This window comes from Lynx rufus, unplaced genomic scaffold (assembly GCF_022079265.1).
Source record: "Lynx rufus isolate CCGP_SWC_20201006 ecotype Redwood Valley unplaced genomic scaffold, mLynRuf1.p SCAF_3, whole genome shotgun sequence".
In the NCBI taxonomy this organism is placed as follows: Eukaryota; Metazoa; Chordata; class Mammalia; order Carnivora; family Felidae; genus Lynx; species Lynx rufus.
This window is the reverse complement of record NW_025814845.1, coordinates 186,609,047-186,628,142: the sequence shown is the minus strand read 5'-3', so window position 1 is coordinate 186,628,142 and position 19,096 is coordinate 186,609,047. Positions and strand designations below refer to the sequence as shown.

The 19,096-nt window shown below is 37.2% G+C and overlaps 1 protein-coding gene and 1 pseudogene across 3 annotated transcripts in view; one reads left to right on the top strand and one right to left on the bottom strand.

Annotated features, from left to right (window-relative positions):
- SNX25 (sorting nexin 25) overlaps positions 1 to 19,096 on the top strand; it is a 131,318-nt gene that overhangs the window by 18,550 nt on the left and 93,672 nt on the right. For all 3 annotated transcript variants that reach the window (XM_047091819.1, XM_047091817.1, XM_047091818.1), the window contains exon 2: positions 10,303 to 10,387. In XM_047091819.1, coding sequence (XP_046947775.1) covers positions 10,303 to 10,387 — 85 coding nt within the window. The remainder of the gene's footprint in view (positions 1 to 10,302; positions 10,388 to 19,096) is intronic.
- LOC124521449 (uncharacterized) lies at positions 8,821 to 8,918 on the bottom strand (annotated as a pseudogene).

Below are 19,096 nucleotides of genomic sequence, written 5' to 3'. Positions count from 1 at the left end.
TAGGTACTAAATATCTAATCACCAGTTTTTATTTAAAAGCTAGCCAACAAATTAATAATAGTATTATGGTATTTCAGAACAGCAATGGAATATTAAAAAAAAACAGTGATTGCTTTTGTTACTAAAGGACTCTGTGAAAAAAGGAATTCTATGTGACTCCTCTCTATTTGTTGAGTTACATGAAAGCCTTGAAGCAGAGGTAACCACTCTTGCTCCTTTATCATTTGTATTGAGTGGTTTCAGTGAGAACTCTGATGAAATGAGAATAATTCTTGTAATATACCTCAAATATGTATTAACTTAAATTCTTGTGAAATGATCTCATGGCTTGATTGTATACTGAGTAACTTTTCTTCCATGACCTGGGCTGAAGATCATAATGTAGAGAAGATACCAGAATAAGGAAGAATATTAGAATTCCAAAGCACAACCTTCCTCAGTGATATGGCTAGCCTAACTTAATCTCTTTAAAACTGTTTCCTGATCCATAAAACAGGGATAACACTAACTATCTCATGGGGTCACTGAGGATTAAATGACAGTGTACTTAGCATACAGCCCAGTACAACATTAAGGACTCAATAAATGTTTTTGCTGTTATTATCTCTAAGAGTTCTTTTTCTAAACCTTTTGCCACCTCTTTTACTTGAAGATACGCTTCCGTCAAAAATAGATTAAGGCCCTTGAGCACAGAGAATATAATTTATTTACCTTTGTCTCTGTGGTACCCAACTAAGTGGCAGACACACAGAGTCCTCAGTAAATGTTAGATGATCGAATGAATGGATGGAAATGTGATTCCTATCATGGAAGCCTGTGATTTCCCTCGTGAACTCAAAATTACAATGGAAGTCAGCAACAAAATGGTTATAGAATTTTTATTACATGAACCTTTTCAGGAATGCACAAAGCTAATGTCAGTTTTCAATTACCCTTCCTGAGACAATTTGCTTTTCCTCATTCTCCTCCTTCTAGCCCTGGTATCTGTTCTGCACTTACCAGTTTAGGCAAACTGATGTCTGCCTGTGTACTTTCAAGTGCATGTTATTACTTCAGTTTCCAAACCTGTGTCTGATTTGAGATATACTTAAATTTCTCTTAGAATCAAGTGAAGTGTGTTTTCTAAGGATCTTCAGATTTGAGTCCTTGACGTTAGAAGTGAAACACATCTCCCTTCCCGTTAGTCTAATTCTTCCAACTGAGTGGAAAAACAATCCTAAATACATGAGCCTACCTCAAAATCTATCTCTGTTGATCAATTAGTAAAGAACTATTCATTTTTCTCCTGGAAAGTAGTTTATTAACCAAGAAATCTGCTTGTGACAGTAAGACCTGAAACCATGAAAGTCATAATACTAATCGCATGTAATAGAACTACAATCATTTTTTGCGAAGGAAATTATCATTGTAAAAAAATTTAGACTATGACTCTTGGAACTGTAATAAGAACCTATATTTGTAAACTGCTTTGTAATTTTAAAGCACTTTTACTGAATTATCCTTCTTGAGATGCAGAATCATCCTTTAATATAAATAGAGCAAAAATTATTTAAATTGAATTGAATCTCAAAGAGGTGAATATGTTTACTATAACTCAGCAAGAAAATGGCAAAGAACCAACTACAGCCTACATTTTCTGGGTCTTAATGTAGTGTTTTTGCCATTATAATGTAATGTCATATGCTTTTCCCATAGTAATAATAGGGGGATTGTGCTCCAGCATAAAGCACGTTTGAATTTCATATTTGTTCAGAGAAAGGGTCTGATTTCATACTCTTTCATGGGATCTAGTCTCAGATCTATCCCAGCTGAAGAATATCTTTCATTATAGAAATATAAACAGAACCTTGATTCCTATATTTGATGCATACAGGCAGGGTTGTCCTTTAGCCTGAACACAACCATACTTTGATAAACGGTGTAATAAGCTACGGGAGCTACTGATGATCTAATCTACCATTCATCTCTTGCCAAGTTCATTTTAGGTGGAATCACGATAGGGATTTATATTTCTGGAGGCCAAGTTGGCTTCACTGCCCACATATTCCTCAGGCTAGAGAAGGCCCTGGCTTGCTCCTGCCTCTGTGTCCATTACTCATTTCCCTGTCTGGAAGTACCCTGCAGCATCGGGTTTTCCAGGCCCATAGTTCAGCGTTGGCTGAAGAGGCTGGAAAGGGATTTTTCCAGTTCAGCTTTGCATATTTTGTGCTTCACAGCATCTCCTACATCCTCCTACCATGCCCCATTCAATTCCTTCAGTTTCTTCTTAGCTCGTAAGACTCCATGAAGCACAAAATTCTTGAGGTACACAGTCCTTTGAATGAAGTCAGACTCCAAATCCAACTATATATTTAATAGACACTTAGTAGTTTTTTAGATTGTTTCTGGTGGTCCTACACTTAGATCAATAGCATAGAAATGAAAATATTTTTTCATTTAAAAGAGAAAGAGGGGCACCTGGGTGGCTCAGTCAGTTAAGCATCTGACTTTGGCTCAGGTCATGATCTCATGGTCTGTGGGTTCGAGCCCCACGTCGAGCTCTGTGCTGACAGCTCAGAGCCTGGAGCCTGCTTCAGATTCTGTGTCTCCCTCTCTCTCTGTCCCTCCCCCACTCACGCGTTGTCTCTCCCTTTCTCAAAAATAAACAATAAAAAGTTTTAAAAAACTAGGAGGAAAATGGTGGAGACAAAGTAAATGCATAGTAATAGAAGAATAGTTACATTGTGGTACAAGTCATTCAAAAGAATATATTCCAAATCTTATTTCATAAAAGATGCTCATAATACTAATTATGAAAAGCCAGCTGCAGGGGTGCCTTGGGTGGCTCAGTTGGTTAAGCGCCCCGACTTCGCCTCTGGTCATGATCTTAGGCTTTGTGGGTTCAAGCCCTGCGTTGGGCTCTGTGCTGACAGCTCAGAGCCTGGAGCCTGCTTTGAATTCTGTGTCTCCCTCTTTGCTCCTCGCCTGCTTGCGTGCTGTCTCTCAAAAATTAAAAATAATAAAAACATTTTAAAAATTTTTAAAAAATTAAAAAGAAAAGCCAGTTGCAGAGCTGTGTGAATACTGTTATCTTAATTTCTTTTAAAAAGTAGGAAAATGATAAAAGTACCAATAATCTGAATTATTGTGTTACCAGGCACTGTTGTAAGTGCTTAATGTGTAGTAACTCATTTAATGCTCTTATCAACCTGAAGAGGTAGGTACTATTGTTATCTTTTATTTATTTATTTTTGGGTACTATTGTTATATTTATTTTAGAGATGAAGAAATTGAGGTTCAGAAAAATAGGTTCCCAAAGTTACATAGTAAGTTTTGGAGTCACCGTCTGAGAGGAAATGCACCAGAATGTCAGTAATCATTTCTGGATTAATAGTGTTATGGGTCAGTTTAATTCTTTTATATCTATAATGTTGAACGTGTCTCTACTCTTTATATTGCTGTAAATAGCATTTTATTTATTTATTTTTAAAAAAAATTTTTTTTTCAACGTTTTTATTTATTTTTGGGACAGAGAGAGACAGAGCATGAACGGGGGGGGGGGGGGGGGCAGAGAGAGAGGGAGACACAGAATCGGAAACAGGCTCCAGGCTCCGAGCCATCAGCCCAGAGCCTGACGCGGGGCTCGAACTCACGGACCGCGAGATCGTGACCTGGCTGAAGTCGGACGCTTAACCGACTGTGCCACCCAGGCGCCCCGCTGTAAATAGCATTTTAAAAAGAAATAAAGCATGTTTGGAATCTAGAAAAACAATAATAAGAGGACATTTATAGGTTTGAATTTCAAAGAAGCCTTTTCTCTTATATCTGAAGTAGATATTATACTTGATTTTTTTTTTTTTTTTAAGTTTATTTTGAGAGACGGAGCAGAGGAGGGGCAGTGAGAGAGATAAAGAGGAGAATCCCAGGCAGGCTCCGTGCTGAGCTCAAACTCAACAAATCGTGAGATCATGACCTGAGCCAAAACCAAGAGTTGGACGCTTAACTGACTGAGTCACCCAGGTGCCCCCAAATTGTACTTGGTTAAGAGGGGACAATAGACGCAAATACCACTACTTTCTATCAGTACAATCTCCCCAGATGATAACCTCTCAGTATGTGACAATGTGTTTGACAATTTTCTTTTATCAATAAAGAGAACAAGACCTTTTTTTAGTTCGTGATTAAACATTGTAAAGCACAATCCAGGAAACTGGCTTCTGATCAAACCGGGTTTTGTTTGAACATTCAAATACTTCACCAGCAATAGAGTGTAAAGGCACATACACTGTAGAACATCTCCAGGAAATGTACACTTTACTCCCTCTAAAGTGTAGCTTCAAAGGCAAAAATATTTCAAGAACAATATGTTTTATTATTTCGGCTCTTGTTTTCTGGTTACTTAACTTTTCAGCCCTTCTTTCTTGCATTTGTTTCCACCATTTCTTTCCTTTCAGAAAACCAACCAGCCAGCCATCCAACTAGCCCACCGATTAGCCTCAAATGTGTTGAAAGTTGGAAACATTTTGAGTTTTATCAGTGATCATGGCTCTATTTGCTAGTAGGTGCCAGGCACTCTGCTAATAAACGTGTTCTGTGCGCCAGCAGTGACACAGTAGAGGGCTGTGGTTTGAATGTGGCACGTGGTTTGGCCCAAACAGCGTAAGCCCACAGTGTTGGGAATGAAATTGAATTACTTGTAGACAACATCTGAAATGTTTGATTTCCGTTTTTTGCAGAAGAGAGTTGGAACATCTAGCAGGTACAGCTATGGCCACCCCCTTAACTCACTTATATTCCTTACCAGGCTCCTGCTGTGTTTTTTCATTTTGGGACCCCTGATGTTAGTTATTTAATCCTTTGAGGTATTATAAGCCGTCTTAAGCTAGAGAGGGAATTGGCTGGGTCAAGGATCTGCCATTAGTAAAAAGCACTGTTGGACTTGAGAGCCCGTGTTCTTTCTACTCTGCGCTGCCCTCATAGCTCTGTAACGTGGCTCCTCAGCTTCCGTGTTGGGCCATGACGTTTATTACTCGTGTCACAATCTTCTGTCAGTGTCTTAGTCAAATGAGACGAATTTTCAATTATTTCAGTCCTTTCCTATCTTCCTGAGATAGCCTTTCAAGTTTCTTAGTCCCTTATCTTCGGAGGAAGGTTCTGTGTGATTCTTGGATTTCTTTGGTTTTGGAGTAATTATTTTCTGAGGCTGAGGCAGAATATGATTGGCTTGAAAGGAGCCAAGGTTTTGAGAATAACATAGTTTGAGAATGAGAATATTAGTCACGGGATCCCAGTACTTGTCAGATGCTGAGAATACTTGGAAAGACTCCGCCATGTGACGGCTCCATGTGGTTAATGGTGATGATCAGGGCTTTGTGTTTGTTTTCCTAAGATAAATCACGGTTTCAGTACCTTATAAGAAATTACACCCATCAGTCTTTCAACTCTGTGCAACTGTTTTTCTTCTGAAAACAGACCAAAATACATTAAAAAAATTTTTGTTTTCACCGTATAAGCATATACTGAAGGAGGGTGACATTTGTTTATTTAAGGAGCCCAGGTAATGGGCACGAAAGCAGTTCCAAGTCATGGGCTGGCTGTCCTGGCCCCATCTGTGCTCCCACAGGAAGCAGCACAGTAAGCAATGTCCTGCTTATAAACAATGGACAATGAGGTACATGTCTTGGCTGAATTCCAGGTGGTTCCTGGTTGTTTAGTTGCTAATGATGTCAGAGTACCCAGGTTTCTCCGCATGGGTTTTCTCTGGATGTTGGTTCCTCAGAAGAGGGTGTCTTTAGCTCTGACACAAAGACAGTTTGAGTATATTTTGGCTGTAGACTAAAACCTGATATTTCAGGAGTGAATAGAAAGCTGATACATATTCAGCAAAGGGTTTATTGATATGGTATCTGCTCCTTGATGCTGGAGGATTTAGTTACATATATTAGAGAAAAGCTTTCTGGTTTTGCTCTGTCTTTGGAAAGCATTTTTAAAATTAGCAGTTCTGTGTCGAGGCGTCATTTTCTCTCCAGAGAACTCACCAAGTGATTAAAAATGATTTCAAGTTAGTTTTCAGCTAGCTTTAAATCTTAAAATGAAGACAGAATTCACTTGTTTTAATTAAATAAAAAATGAGCTGTATTTTTTACATGACAGTGGTACTAGTTAGCCAAAAGCTTTTATGAGTTAACAGTGTGATACGGATACTAAAAACTTTAGTGAGAGCCGAGTAGTCGGACGACATTCAAAGTCCTAATTTCTGGATTTGAAATCTTCCTGAAAATTTCTATCACTTATTCTTTGTTACAGCGGGAGAAGTACAGACATTTTTATTTCCTCTTTCCTAATACTGGCATTTTAGGAAAGAGATTGTCGGGAAGAGGTGGGCTTTCCTTGAGAAATGAGGCCTGTGCCAGTGCGGGTAGGGCAAGTTAGCATTTGCCTTAAAGGACGAGTCTTTGGGGGAAGTCTCTGCCATGTGGAGTTTCTTTTTTCAACCCTATAAATAGAAGGAAAATGAAGACAATTTTGGCTCAACTGCCCTGAGCCACAGGAATTTATTCAAATTTTGCATTTGTTGCAGCTAGCTAGCTTTCTCCCCTTCCTCTCCCTTCTTCCCTTTCCCTCCTTTCTTTTCCTTCCTTTTCTTTCTCCACCCTGGGGTAAAGATTAGTAAATTCCATCTTTGTGATCTAAAAGCAATAGACTATGTGTGGTAGTGACTAACTTATACTCTGTGTAGTCATTTAGACATGAGATTCTGGCTCCGTAAATACTAAATCCTTAAAAAAGGAATTTTCACGCATGGTTTCCTAGTTATTTTGAGCGCATGATTTTTTTTTTATTTTTTTATTTTTTTAAATAATCTTCCTGTTCCTATTACTTAGTGATTCTCCATCAGGCTGTTAGGGATGGGATAGGGATGATGAACTTTTTTCTTTCCGGTGAGGGCCAGTGACCCTGGGGGATAGCGTGTGGGGAAATCCACAACCCCAGACTGGAAAAACACACAGAAAAAATAATAGAGCTTTTACTTAAAGAGCCAACATAGAGAACATTACTCTCATAAGCTCTTTAGATTAAAGAGCGTAAAGGACTTAGATACAGTGAGTAGTGACAGACATGTTTATATATGTATTACATCTAAGTATGAAGCAGAGAGAGAAAAGAAGTTTGTAGACAGATGGCAAGAAGTAGTAGAGCCACAACTAGGAAAACAGAAAACAGTAAAAGGTAAGAATGAAAACATTAAGTTTTGGAGGAATTTGTGAAGAAAGACACAATAAGCACAGAATATGCTTACATATCCATGTGCTGTCTGTCTGTCACGTTCACAACTGCTTCTCTCCCAGCCCTGATAGGCAGTTTCTATTTTAAGAACCCCAAATTGGGACCATCTCAAATAAGTGTTGTTTGGTTGTAATTTCTCATCCAACTAGTATTATGTACTAAAACTACCATATCTAGATTTGGGAACCCAAAAACTTGAGAAATTATGATTAAAATTACTCATTAGAATAGCACTCTAAAAGTGTTAGTTCAAAACAACTGTCTAAAAAATGGGTAAGTTTAAAAATATCTGTCTGGTATTTTAGGAATGCCTAGAATTTGGGGCGCCTGGGTGGCTCAGTCGGTTAAGCATCCGACTCTTGGTTTTGGCTCAGGTCATGATCTCACAGTTCGTGGGTTTGAGCCCCGCTTCAGGCTCTGTGCTGGCGGTGCAGAGCCTGCTTCAGATTCTCTCTTTGCCCCTTCCCCACCCTTCCGACTCCCCCCACCCTCGTGTGGGTGCACGTGCACTTTCTCAAAATAAACTTAAAAAAAATTGCTAGAATTTTAAAATTCCTCGTTTCCTCAATTTTTCTCACAAACTAAATTTAAAAGTTACAACAAAATATACTTACATTAAATTTTATAGCAAGCTGAGAGACTAAAAAATAGTTTTACGTGGTTGAGAGTGTACTTTATTCACTAATGACTTTGTCTATAGGTAATGAGTAAGGTTTTTTGTTTTTGTTTTTTTTTTTTGGTAACTCCTTGGGGGAGTGTGGAATGTTACGCTAATTTGTACCATAAAGGGATTCTTTTCTTTCATGAGTGAAACACTTTCATCTTAAGGCTTTTAAAAGTATTTCAACTAAGGAATCTTAAAACTATGGCTTTTTGTTTTTAATAACAAAGAAAATGGATGACACTTTGGCACTCTACCCATGGATAGTATGGAACTAAGCTAAGGACTAGAAGTTCTCCACTCCAGGTTGGGTGGCCCAGGGCCGTGGGGTTGAATGCAGTTGTAGTGGGGTGGCCCTGCCTGGAGAACAAGGTTGTTTCCTCATGCTTGTTTGTTGGTTGAGTGTGGTAGTCATATTAGCCATTTGGATCTCAGTAGTGATGTGGTAATGCTAGTCAAGCACGTGTAATATTTCCCATGCACAGGGGAGTATCCTACATCTTGTTAATATTCCTCAGTTTCTATTTATCCTCCAAAACCAATAAGTGGGCCCAATCACATAATAACATGTTTTCAATCACTTTGGTATGTGACCAGTTAAAACAATTTATTCTGTAAATAGTCTTACTAGCCAGATAGTAGGATTTTAATTCTTTATATTATCCCACCCCCTTTTTTTGTGTGCCAAATAGTATCTTTGTACAATTAAAAATTCTAAAGCATACTGTTACACAGACATATGTGGAGTAAGAAGTAATGGAGTGGAGTAAAAACTTATGCCCCTGCCTAGAAGAAACTATTTTTAATAGTTTGGTGTACATATTCCCAAACATTTCCCATCACGGAAAACTTTCCATGAAGGTATATATTTTCCTAATTCATTCTTTTTTTTTTTTTAAATGGAATGCTTTGCAAATTTGCATATCATCCTTGAAAAGGGGCCAGGTTAATCTTCTCTGTATTGTTCAAGCCAGTTCATTGTTTTTAATGGCTGCATTACATTCTCAAATATGGGTGTACCATAATTTAGCTCTGACTATTGATAGACACTTGGGTTTTTTCTTTTTATTAAAAAAAATTTTTTTTTTTAACATTTATTCATTTTTGAGAGAGAGAGCAAGAGGGTGGGGGGAAAGAGAGAGGGAGACACAGAATCCGAAGCAGGCTCCAGGCTCTGAGCTGTCAGCACAGAACCTGACGCGGGGCAGGAACCCATGAGATCATGACCTGAGCTGAAGTCGGACACCAAACTGATGGAGCCACCCAGGTGCCCCATGGGTTTTTTCTAATTTTTTGCCCTTAAAGTCAACAGAGCAAGGAAGTTCTTTGCATACTTTTTTGCACATTTGCAAAAATATCCGTTGGTTGGATTCCTAGGAGTAGAATTGGCTAAATGAAATTGTAGCTCATGGATGTAGACATTTCCCCCAATGATGTATGAAAATGAGTATTTCTAGGTATCTTTGCCAATATTTGAGAGTAGGTACCTTTTCCCCCGCTTTGGCAGTTTGAGATCTCATTGCTCTAATTTGTGTTTCTCTAACTAAAAGGAGGTTGCGTATTTATTTCTTTTCATATATTTATTGGTATTTGTTTATCTTTTATGATTGCCTTTTTAATTGCTTGACATCCTTTTATTTTTCTTAGGAGCTCTGTATATATTAAATAATAGTCCTTTGTGATGTATGTTGCAGATATTGTCTCCTCTTATCATTTATATTTTATAGTGTCTTTGGTCACACAGGAGTTGTCTAGTTTATGTAGTTGTATTTGTCAGTTCCTTTTCTTGTTTAAAACTTTTGAATTTTGTGTCTTATTTTAGGGAGGCCTTCTCCATCCCAAGATTATAAACAGCTTCTCCCTTATTCCCTTTGAATACATTTTTAGTTTAACAAAATACTTTGTTGGTTATCAATTTGGAATTATTTATGTTTAAAGTATGAGGTAAGACTCTAACATTTTATCACACGTGAATATCCAGTTATCCCAGCGCCATTTATTGAATAGTCTGTTTTCGTGCTCGCTTTGGCAGCACGTATACTGAATAGTCTGTTTTCCTCACTGATTTCAAATTTTCTTATGTTCTTCTCATATGTAGATGCATTTGTTTTTGTACATCTGCTGATCTGTTGATTTGTTTATTCCTCCTCTGGCATCATGTTGTTTTGATATCTGGTAGGGAAAATCCTTCCTTCCTTTTTAAAAATATCTTAACCTCAAGCATTTATTTACTTTTTCCAGAAGAACTTCTTAATCTATTAATATCGAAATATCTTGTTTAAGTGGTATTTTATACTTTGGTTTTATTTTTATATATGATTTATTCATTCAGTAATCTGTATCTTTTTTTTTCTTCCTTTTTTCTTACATTTCAGAGTCCTGTATATGGAAACTCGCATGAGTCAGTTCAGTCTAGAAGGGTAGTGATTTCTCACAATATGGACAAAGCTCTAAAAGAAGGTAAGGATTAAATGAGAGTATATAATTGTCACGTAAAGCAATTCATTATGTTTGAAAGAGAAAATTGTAATCTCTAACAAATGTATCCTTCTTGTCTGTGTGTAGCCTTAGGAATTTTTCTTCATGGGTTTTTATGATGACTGAATCATATATCCATATTTCAGTTGAATGGATGGGATTTAAATATTTATTAAGTAGGATTTCCAGGTCATGAAGCTCACTGGCCACGTGGAGCTAGTTCCACCATGTGAAACAAGGGTCTGTCCTCTGCTATCTAAAACGGGTATCAGGAAATACATTTTCTTTCAATATAACCTAGAGAAGGTGTGCTGGGGATGAGTGTGCTCAGGCTCATTCATTGACAAACCAGTGAAACAAATTAAGGGGTAGCGGTCGGCCTTTGGAAAGAATGAAGGACATGCCTGTCAAAGTGGTATCGAAGAGGGTTGAAGGCTGGTTGCTGAGGGCACAATATTGTTCATTGTTACATGTAGATGTGGAAATAAGTAGGTGTAATTAGAAATATTGAAATTGAGAAGATATATTTTGATCAAATTAAAGTTCAAATAATTTTAAAATCAGATTTCTAAAAACTCAGTTTCACGTGTAAGTACAGAAAAAGTCTTGAGTTTTTCAAGCGAATACATGGTGTTAGATATGAAGTTGAGAAAACCGAGTAAGTGATACATACTTAAGGAAGTATGTTTACTTTCATAGTTCACAGAAATCACTGTATTAAAATTTGAAGATAAGTGCTATGTAAGTACAGAGACAGTCTGAAATTGTGTGTATTCATAGAATTTTAGAACTTTGGAGACTAAACTTTTAAAATACTTCTTTCTTTTTCTTTTTCTTTTTCTTTTTTAATTTACATCCAAGTTAGCAGATAGTGCAACAATGATTTCAGGGGTAGATTCCTTAATGCCCTTACCCATTTAGCCCATCCCCACTCCCACAACCCCTTCAGTAACCCTCTGTTTGTTCTCCATATTGAAGAGTCTCTTATGTTTTGTCCCCCTCCCTGTTTTTATATTATTTTGCTTCCCTTCCCTTGTGTTCATCTGTTCTGTGTCTTACAGTCCTCATATGGAAGTTACATGATATTTATCTTTCTCCGACTGACTAATTTTGCTTAGCATAATAGCCTCTAGTTCCATCCACGTAGTTGCAAATGGCAAGATTTCATTCTTTTTGATTGCCGAGTAATACTCCATTGTGTGTGCGTGTGTGTGCATGCGTGTGTGTGTGTGTGTGTGTGTGTGTATATACATATACCACATCTTCTTTATCTGTTCATCCATCGATGGACATTTGGGCTCTTTCCATACTTTGGCTATTGTTGATAGTGCTAATATAAACACTGGGGTGCATGTGCCCCTTCAAAACAGCATACCTGTATCCCTTGGATAAATACCTAGTAGTGCAATTGCTGGGTCGTAGGGTAGTTCTGTTTTTAATTTTTTGATGAACCTCCATATTGTTTTCCAGAGTGGCTGCACCCACCAGCAGTGCAAAAGAGATCTTCTTTCTCCGCATCCTTGCCAACATCTGTTGTTGCCTGAGTGTTAATGTTAGCCATTCTGACAGGTGTGGGGTGGCATCTCATTGTGGTTTTGATTTGTATTTCCCTGATGATGAGTGATGTGGAGCATTTTTTTGTGTGTCGGTTGGCCATCTAGATGTATTCTTTGGAGAAGTATCTATTCATGTCTTTTGCCCATTTCTTCACTGGATTATTTGTTTTCTGGGTGTTGAGTTTGGTAAGTTCTTTATAGATTTTGGATACTAACCCTTTATCTGATATGTCGTTTGCAAATATTTTCTCCCATTCCATTGGTTGCCTTTTAGTTTTGCTGATTGTTTCCTTTGCTGTGCAGAAGTAAAATATTTCTATTAGTAAAGTATGATGACTTTAATAAAAGCCAAATTTAAAATTCAATAATTTTTAATATTCATAATCTCAATATCATGGTTTAAAAATTCTTAATTACTTTTATTGAAGTAAAATTTACATACTTTGAAATGCACAAATCTTAAGTGTACATATAATACAGTAATTTTCATAAATTCGAATAACCATGTAACCAGCACCATTTGCAAACTAAAAAAAATTTTTTTTTAATGTTTATTTATTTTTGAGAGAGCATGAGAGTGTTCATGCGAGCAAAGGAGGGGCAGAGACAGGGAGACAGAGATTCCCAAGTAGGCTTCATGCTGCCAGTGCAGAGGACTGACATGGGGCTCGGGCTCACGAAATGTGAGATCATGACCTGAGCCGAAATCAGGAGTTGGATGCTAAACCACCTGAACCCCCTAGGAGCCCTAAACATTTCTATCATTATAGAAAGTTTACCTCTTGTCCCTCTCTAATGAAACCTACTTCCCTGTTCTAATTTCTATCATGGTAGATTAGTTTTGCCTATTCTTAAACTTCAAGAAGTTTGTATGGAATCATACAGAATGTAGTCTCTTATGCCTGGCTTCTTTTCTTAGCATATTTTTTTTCCCCTCAACATTTATTCATTTTGGAGAGAAAGAGAAACAGAGTGTAAATGGGAGAGGGGCAGAGAGAGAGGGAGACACAGAATCTGAAGCAGGCTCCAGACTCTGAGCTGTCAGCAGAGAGCCTGACATGGGGCTCAAACTCACGAACTGTGAAATCATAACCTGAGCCGAAGTTGGATGCTTAACCAACTGAGCCACCCAGGCTCCCCATTTCTTAGCATATTTTTAAGATTTACCCTTTTTTTTTATATCAGTTCATTCTTTGTTATTACTGAGTGTAGTATTCCATTACACTAATATGACTGTGTCACAATATATTTATCCTTTCTCTTTTTGGACATTTGGGTTGTTTCTAATTTTTTGAAACATATTGAATAAAGTTGTTAAAATCAAGTATTTTTGTGGACATATGTTTTTCATTTGCCTTGGACAAATTCCTAGGAGTAGAATTGCTGGGCCAAGGGTAGTTGTGTGTTTAACTTTGTGGGAAATTGCCAAATAATATTCTAAAGTGGTTATGTCTTTATTTCGACTCTCATTATATATGACTGTTCTGGTTGTTTTTTACATTGTCACCAACGTTTACTGTTGTCATTTTATTTTAACTATTCTGATTAATGTAAAACAGAATCTTATTGTGACCTTACGTTGCATGTCTGTGGCGACTGATGATGTTGAGCATCCTTTCATGTGATTTTTGGTCATTTCCATATCTTTACTTGTGATATGTCTGTTCATGTCTTTTTTTAAATAAATTTATTTAACTTACAATAATTTATTTGTTAGGAGGATTTTTAAAGATCTATTCTGGTTTCACATTTCTTGTTAAATATAGATATAGTGAATACTTTCTCCCAGTTTGTAAATTGCCTTTTATTTTTTAAATGTTGACTTTGAGGAGAAGTTTTTAATTTTGATGACATCTAATTTACCAATCCTTTTTTCTTTCTGTTCTCTAGGTAGGATAATTTTTGTTCATCTGTCTTCAAGTTCATTGACTGTTTTTCTTACATTTTTAGTCTGTCGTTAAGGGTATTCAGTGAATTGTTTTATTTAAATATTGTACTTCTCATGTCTAGAATTTCTATTTGGTTCTTTTGTGTAGTTTTTGGTTCTCTACTGAGATTTCCCCATCTGTCACTTATTATGACCATCTTTATCTGTAATTCCTTGAGCATATTTATATAGCTGCTTTAAAGTATCCTTGTGTGAAGTCCAAAATCTAGGCCATCTTGGAGTTGGTTTCTATTGATTGATTTTTGCTCTTAAGTGTGTGTTACTTTTGTTTGTATGTTTCTTCTCAGGTCTTCTTTTTGATTGTGTCTTGAACAGTGTGGATGCTGCTTTCTAGACATTCTAGTTTCTGTTATTGTCCCTTGAAGAGTGTCAGTTTTTGTTCTAGTATGCAGCTTAATTTTTTAACTGTTCACCTTGGGGATACTTGGTTTTACACATATTTTTAGGGCAGGTTTCTTTGGGTTTTGTCCTTAGTCTATGGTGAATTTCTCAGTCCTGGGACATAGGCTTAACCCTTCTAGTTCATGTTCCCTACACAGTTTCAGTGGAAAGTCCATGGTCACATCTCTAGCAGGGCAGGATTCCAGCTCTGCAGTGGACAACAGTTCAAGTATGTGCTCAGCTACTTCAGCCATCCAGCTGTTGCTTTGAACTGGTCTCTTTGCAGTCGTACTTCCATACATGTGTAGGACATAATCAGCAATGGGTTTGAGAGTTTGTGATCCAGAATTTGTGGCTCCATCCTTGTTTGTGCTTCCTGCATTTATTTTCAGCTGCTTTGGCAGTTCCTAACTCTGTTTCTGGTATCTTAGATTAAAGTAAAAAACAGATGTTCAGTCTAAGTTTGAACTGCCTTGGGGCAATTGGGTGGCTCAATGCCACCCAAGTGTCCGACTTTAGTTCAGGTCATGATTTCGCAGTTTGTGAGTTCGAGCCCTGTGTTGGGCTCTGTGGTGACAGCTCGGAGCCTGGAGCCTGGAGCCGCCTTTGGATTCTGTGTCTCCCTGTCTCTGCCCCTCCCTTGCTCACATGCTGTCTCTCTTTCTCTCTCAAAAATAAATAAACATTAAAAAAAAAAATAAGTTTGAACTGCTTTGTGTCTCTAGGACTGTTGAGTGCTTCAGGGGAAAGTTACATAAACATGACTTATACCAGCACTAGTCCCTTCTATTGGTAGATTTTCCCTTCAGTTTCTCTGACTTTGCTTTCTGGTGCCTTTAAATAGTTCTTTAATATTTTTTCTCTAGAGTTCACAGTTGTTTTCTATAGGAAGGTTAGTCTGATATAAGCTATTCTTCCACGACTGGAATTGGAACTCTCTTTTTTTCTTTTAATTGTGGTAAAATTCATAATGTAAAATTTACCAACTTAACCATTTTAAAGTGTATAGGTCAGTAGTGTTAAGTACATTTTCATTTCTGTGTAAAGTTTTTCAAACTCTTTTCATCTTGCAAGACTGAAACTCTATACCTATTCAATAATTTCCACTCCCCCATTGCCTCAGATCGTGGTAATCAGCACTCTACTTTCTTTGTCCGTGAATTTGACTTTAGGTACCACATATAAGTGAAATCAAAAAGTATCTGTCCTTTTGTGTTTAGCATATTTACTTCTTTTTAAGTAAATTTTTATTTTACATATTTACTATATTTACATAACGTTCTCAAGGTCAGTCCGTGTTGTAGCATGTGTTAGAATTTCCTGTTTTAACGTTGACGAATACTCCGTTTTATGTCTATAACCAGATAGTTTTTTTTTAAGATTTCATCTTTTTCAGTAAACTGTCCACCCAATGTGAACTTATGACCCCATGATCAGGAGTCACCTGCTGTCCCGACTGAGCCAGCCGGGCACCTCCTGTAACCACATTTTCTTTATCTATTCATCAGTGGACATCTGGGTTGCTTCTGCTTTTTGTTGTAGTGAATATGCTGCTGTGAACATGGGTGTCTCTTTAATTTTTTAAGACTGTAAAGTTTCTCTGTCCTTAAACATGGCATATTTATCTACCATGGACCAATTTGTTTCAGAATATTTATGGAACAGAAAAGACCAGGGCTGAGGCCTAGTTGACAAAAACCAAAACAGAATGAAACCAAAAAATGCAAAAACCACATTATCCTCAGGCTACTTTCTGAACAATGATTTATTTCAAAAGAACAATATTATCCAAAGCCTTTGGGTAAGAGGTTTAGTTAATTACACTTTGGTACAAGAATTTTTTTTCTTTTTTTTTTTTAGCATTTATTTATTATTATTGTTATTATTTTTAAGGTTTATTCATTTTTCAGAGACAGACACAGCGTGAACAGGGGAGGGGCAGAGAGAGAGGGAGACACAGAATCCGAAACAGGCTCCAGGCTCTGAGCTGTCAGCATAGAGCCCAATGCGGGTCCTGAACTCAGAAACCTCAGGATCATGACCTGAGCTGAAGTTGGACACTTAACTGACTGAGCCACCCAGGCTCCCCAAACGTTTATTATTGAGAGACAGAGAGCCTGAGCATGGGAGGGGCAGAGAGAGGAGAAGAACAGAATCTGAAGCAGGCTTCAGGTTCTGAGCTGTTAGCACAGAGCCTGACATGGGGCTCAAACTCAGAAACTGCAAGATCATGACCTGAGCCAAAGTCGGACGCTTAACCGACTGAGCCACCCAGGTGCCCCTTCACTATATTCTTAATGTTTATAATTTCCTCTCCTTTGTTTTAAGCAAAATGATTTTCAATGAAGTTGAACATTATATTATCTACCAAAAGAAGAGCTAAAGGCTGCTATGAAGTTGGTCATGAGAGTAAAATGGATGCATTTGTCAGTTGTCAAAAACAACAGTAAACTAGGGGCGCCTGGGTGGCTCAGTCAGTTAAATGCTTGACTCTTGATTTCAGCTCAGGTCATATTCTCATGTGGGTTCGAACCCCACGTCACACTTGCTTCTAGATTTATCCTACTTTGTTACCCTAAATCCTCCTTTTATATTAATCTAACTAAAGTTTCAATCATGTTATTCCATTTTATGTAATCTTCAGTGATTCCTTTTTACCTGCTTATTTCTTTGAGAGCAGTCTAGAACATAGATTTGATAATAGTACTTAAATTTTTGTTGGCTACTGTTATGTGTTTAGAAGAAAGACTCTTCGCTTGGCAGTGAGGATAAGTTGTTCTTTCTCATTGTGGTTTGTTATATTATTTAAACTTATTTCTTTTAAAAAAATTTATTTTTTGAGAGAGTGAGTGTGTAAGCAGAGGAAAAGGGAGAGAGAGAGAGAGAGAGAATCTTAAACAAGGTCTACACTCAGCGTGGAGCTCAATCTGGAACTTGATCCCATGACCCTGGGATCATACATAACGTGAGTCGAAATCAAGACTCAGATGCTCAACTGAGCTACCCAGGCGCCCCTATGCTTATTTATTAATAAAGGCCATAAAATAATTTTATCATGAATTTCTGTATCTCTTCAAATTGACCCATAGAGCATATCTGAAAATAATTTGTTCTTATATGGACTTGTGTAAATGAGTGTAGCTATGTAATAGATACTTAGAATCATGGCTTTGTTTCATACTTTTTCTTTTTTTTTGCCCAACTTGGGGCTCAAACTTATGACCCTGAGATCAAGAGACATAGGCTTTACTGACTGAGCCAGGCAAGGGCCCTTGTTTCATACTTTTTATATTTGTTATATTTTTATAATACTTAGCTTTAAAGAGGTACTGATAGAGATTGATAGAGATTTGTTAGTGTGACAGGTATGTGTTCTATTACTGAGTTCAGATTTTTGCCAATACTCATTTTTATCAATTTGTAACCAAAATGTATTATTGGAAGAGTATTTTAGAGCTGTATTAGTTAGCATGTACAATGTGGTTAACAAACGTAATGGGACATTACGTAGATGAATATGCCATTCACATAAATCCTTTAGCATACTAAGATCTTGTTTTAAAGATCTCAAGTCTCTTAAAATGGCTTTTAATTTCCTTCTATAATTTGAAAGCAAATTTTAACGAAAGGAAAAGTGCTTCTATTTCCCAAATGTTTTGGTTGTAGATTTATTTGCTACTCGTTAGAAATTCTATGGCCTGAAAACTTTGTTTAATGAAAGAGTAAGGGAGAAAGAGTTGCAAATGAACAAGTTTGGCAGTGTTTTGTTGTCAAGGTGGCTCTTACCATGTTCTGATAGCTTGGCATTGAGATGTCCAGGAGAAGGATCTAAAGGACTTGTAGACAAGGGCCTGTGGTGGTTACATAATTCAGCCCACCATCTCAGGAAGTAATTTTTTTTGTGTCATCCTTGTCCATTGGATATCTGGCTTGTTTAAAGTTCCCTCTGATGGAATATTCACCATCTAATGTGAATCTTGAATAGCTTTAATGTTTTTTATTCAGTTCCTTCTTATGTTGAACAGAAGAAACAACTTCTTGTGACTTCCAAGTCTGTTTGGTCCTAATAATGCCTTCTAGGGCAATTTTTAAACGTGTAGCCATTTGTGTATTTTTTCATATAAATAATGTTTTAAACAAGCTGGATGTCCACTGGGCAAGGAAGCTGTTTCAGATTTCTCATGTCTTTCACTCCTGTGACTTGTTTAGTTCACCTTAATGTGGAACCATTGTGTGCTGAGTAGAGTGTTTGACTTGCCACCTATTTGACTTTGAGCAAGTTATTTCACTTCTTGGAGTCTCAGTTTCCTGAGAGGATTAGCTCAGTTAGTGTGTAGGAACAATGATCTATTTGTTGCCAATAAATGAGATTATAGGATTAACCTATTCCTGTTTTTGCTGTAATTTCTTAAATATCTGGGTCAGAAACTTTTCCTGTTTTCTCCTAAATGGAATAATCCATTTAGGAATGAGATGTGACTACTTTTTTTAAAATCTAGAAAACATAACCATTTTTTAAAAAAAGTTTGTTTATTTTTGAGAGAGAGAGAGAGAGCGAGCATGGGGAAGGTCAGAGAGAGAGGGAGACTGAGAATCCCAAGCAGGCTCCACACTGTTAGTGCAGAGCCTGATGTGGGCCTCAAACTCATGAATCGTGAGATCATGACATGAGCCAAAATCAAGAGTCCGACGCTTAACCGACTGAGCCACTCAGGCACCCTAGAACACATAACAGCTGTTAGTTGAAATTAATATATGAAAGTGAGCAGAAAATAGCCAAAATGTTTAGGAGATGATTAATTTGTT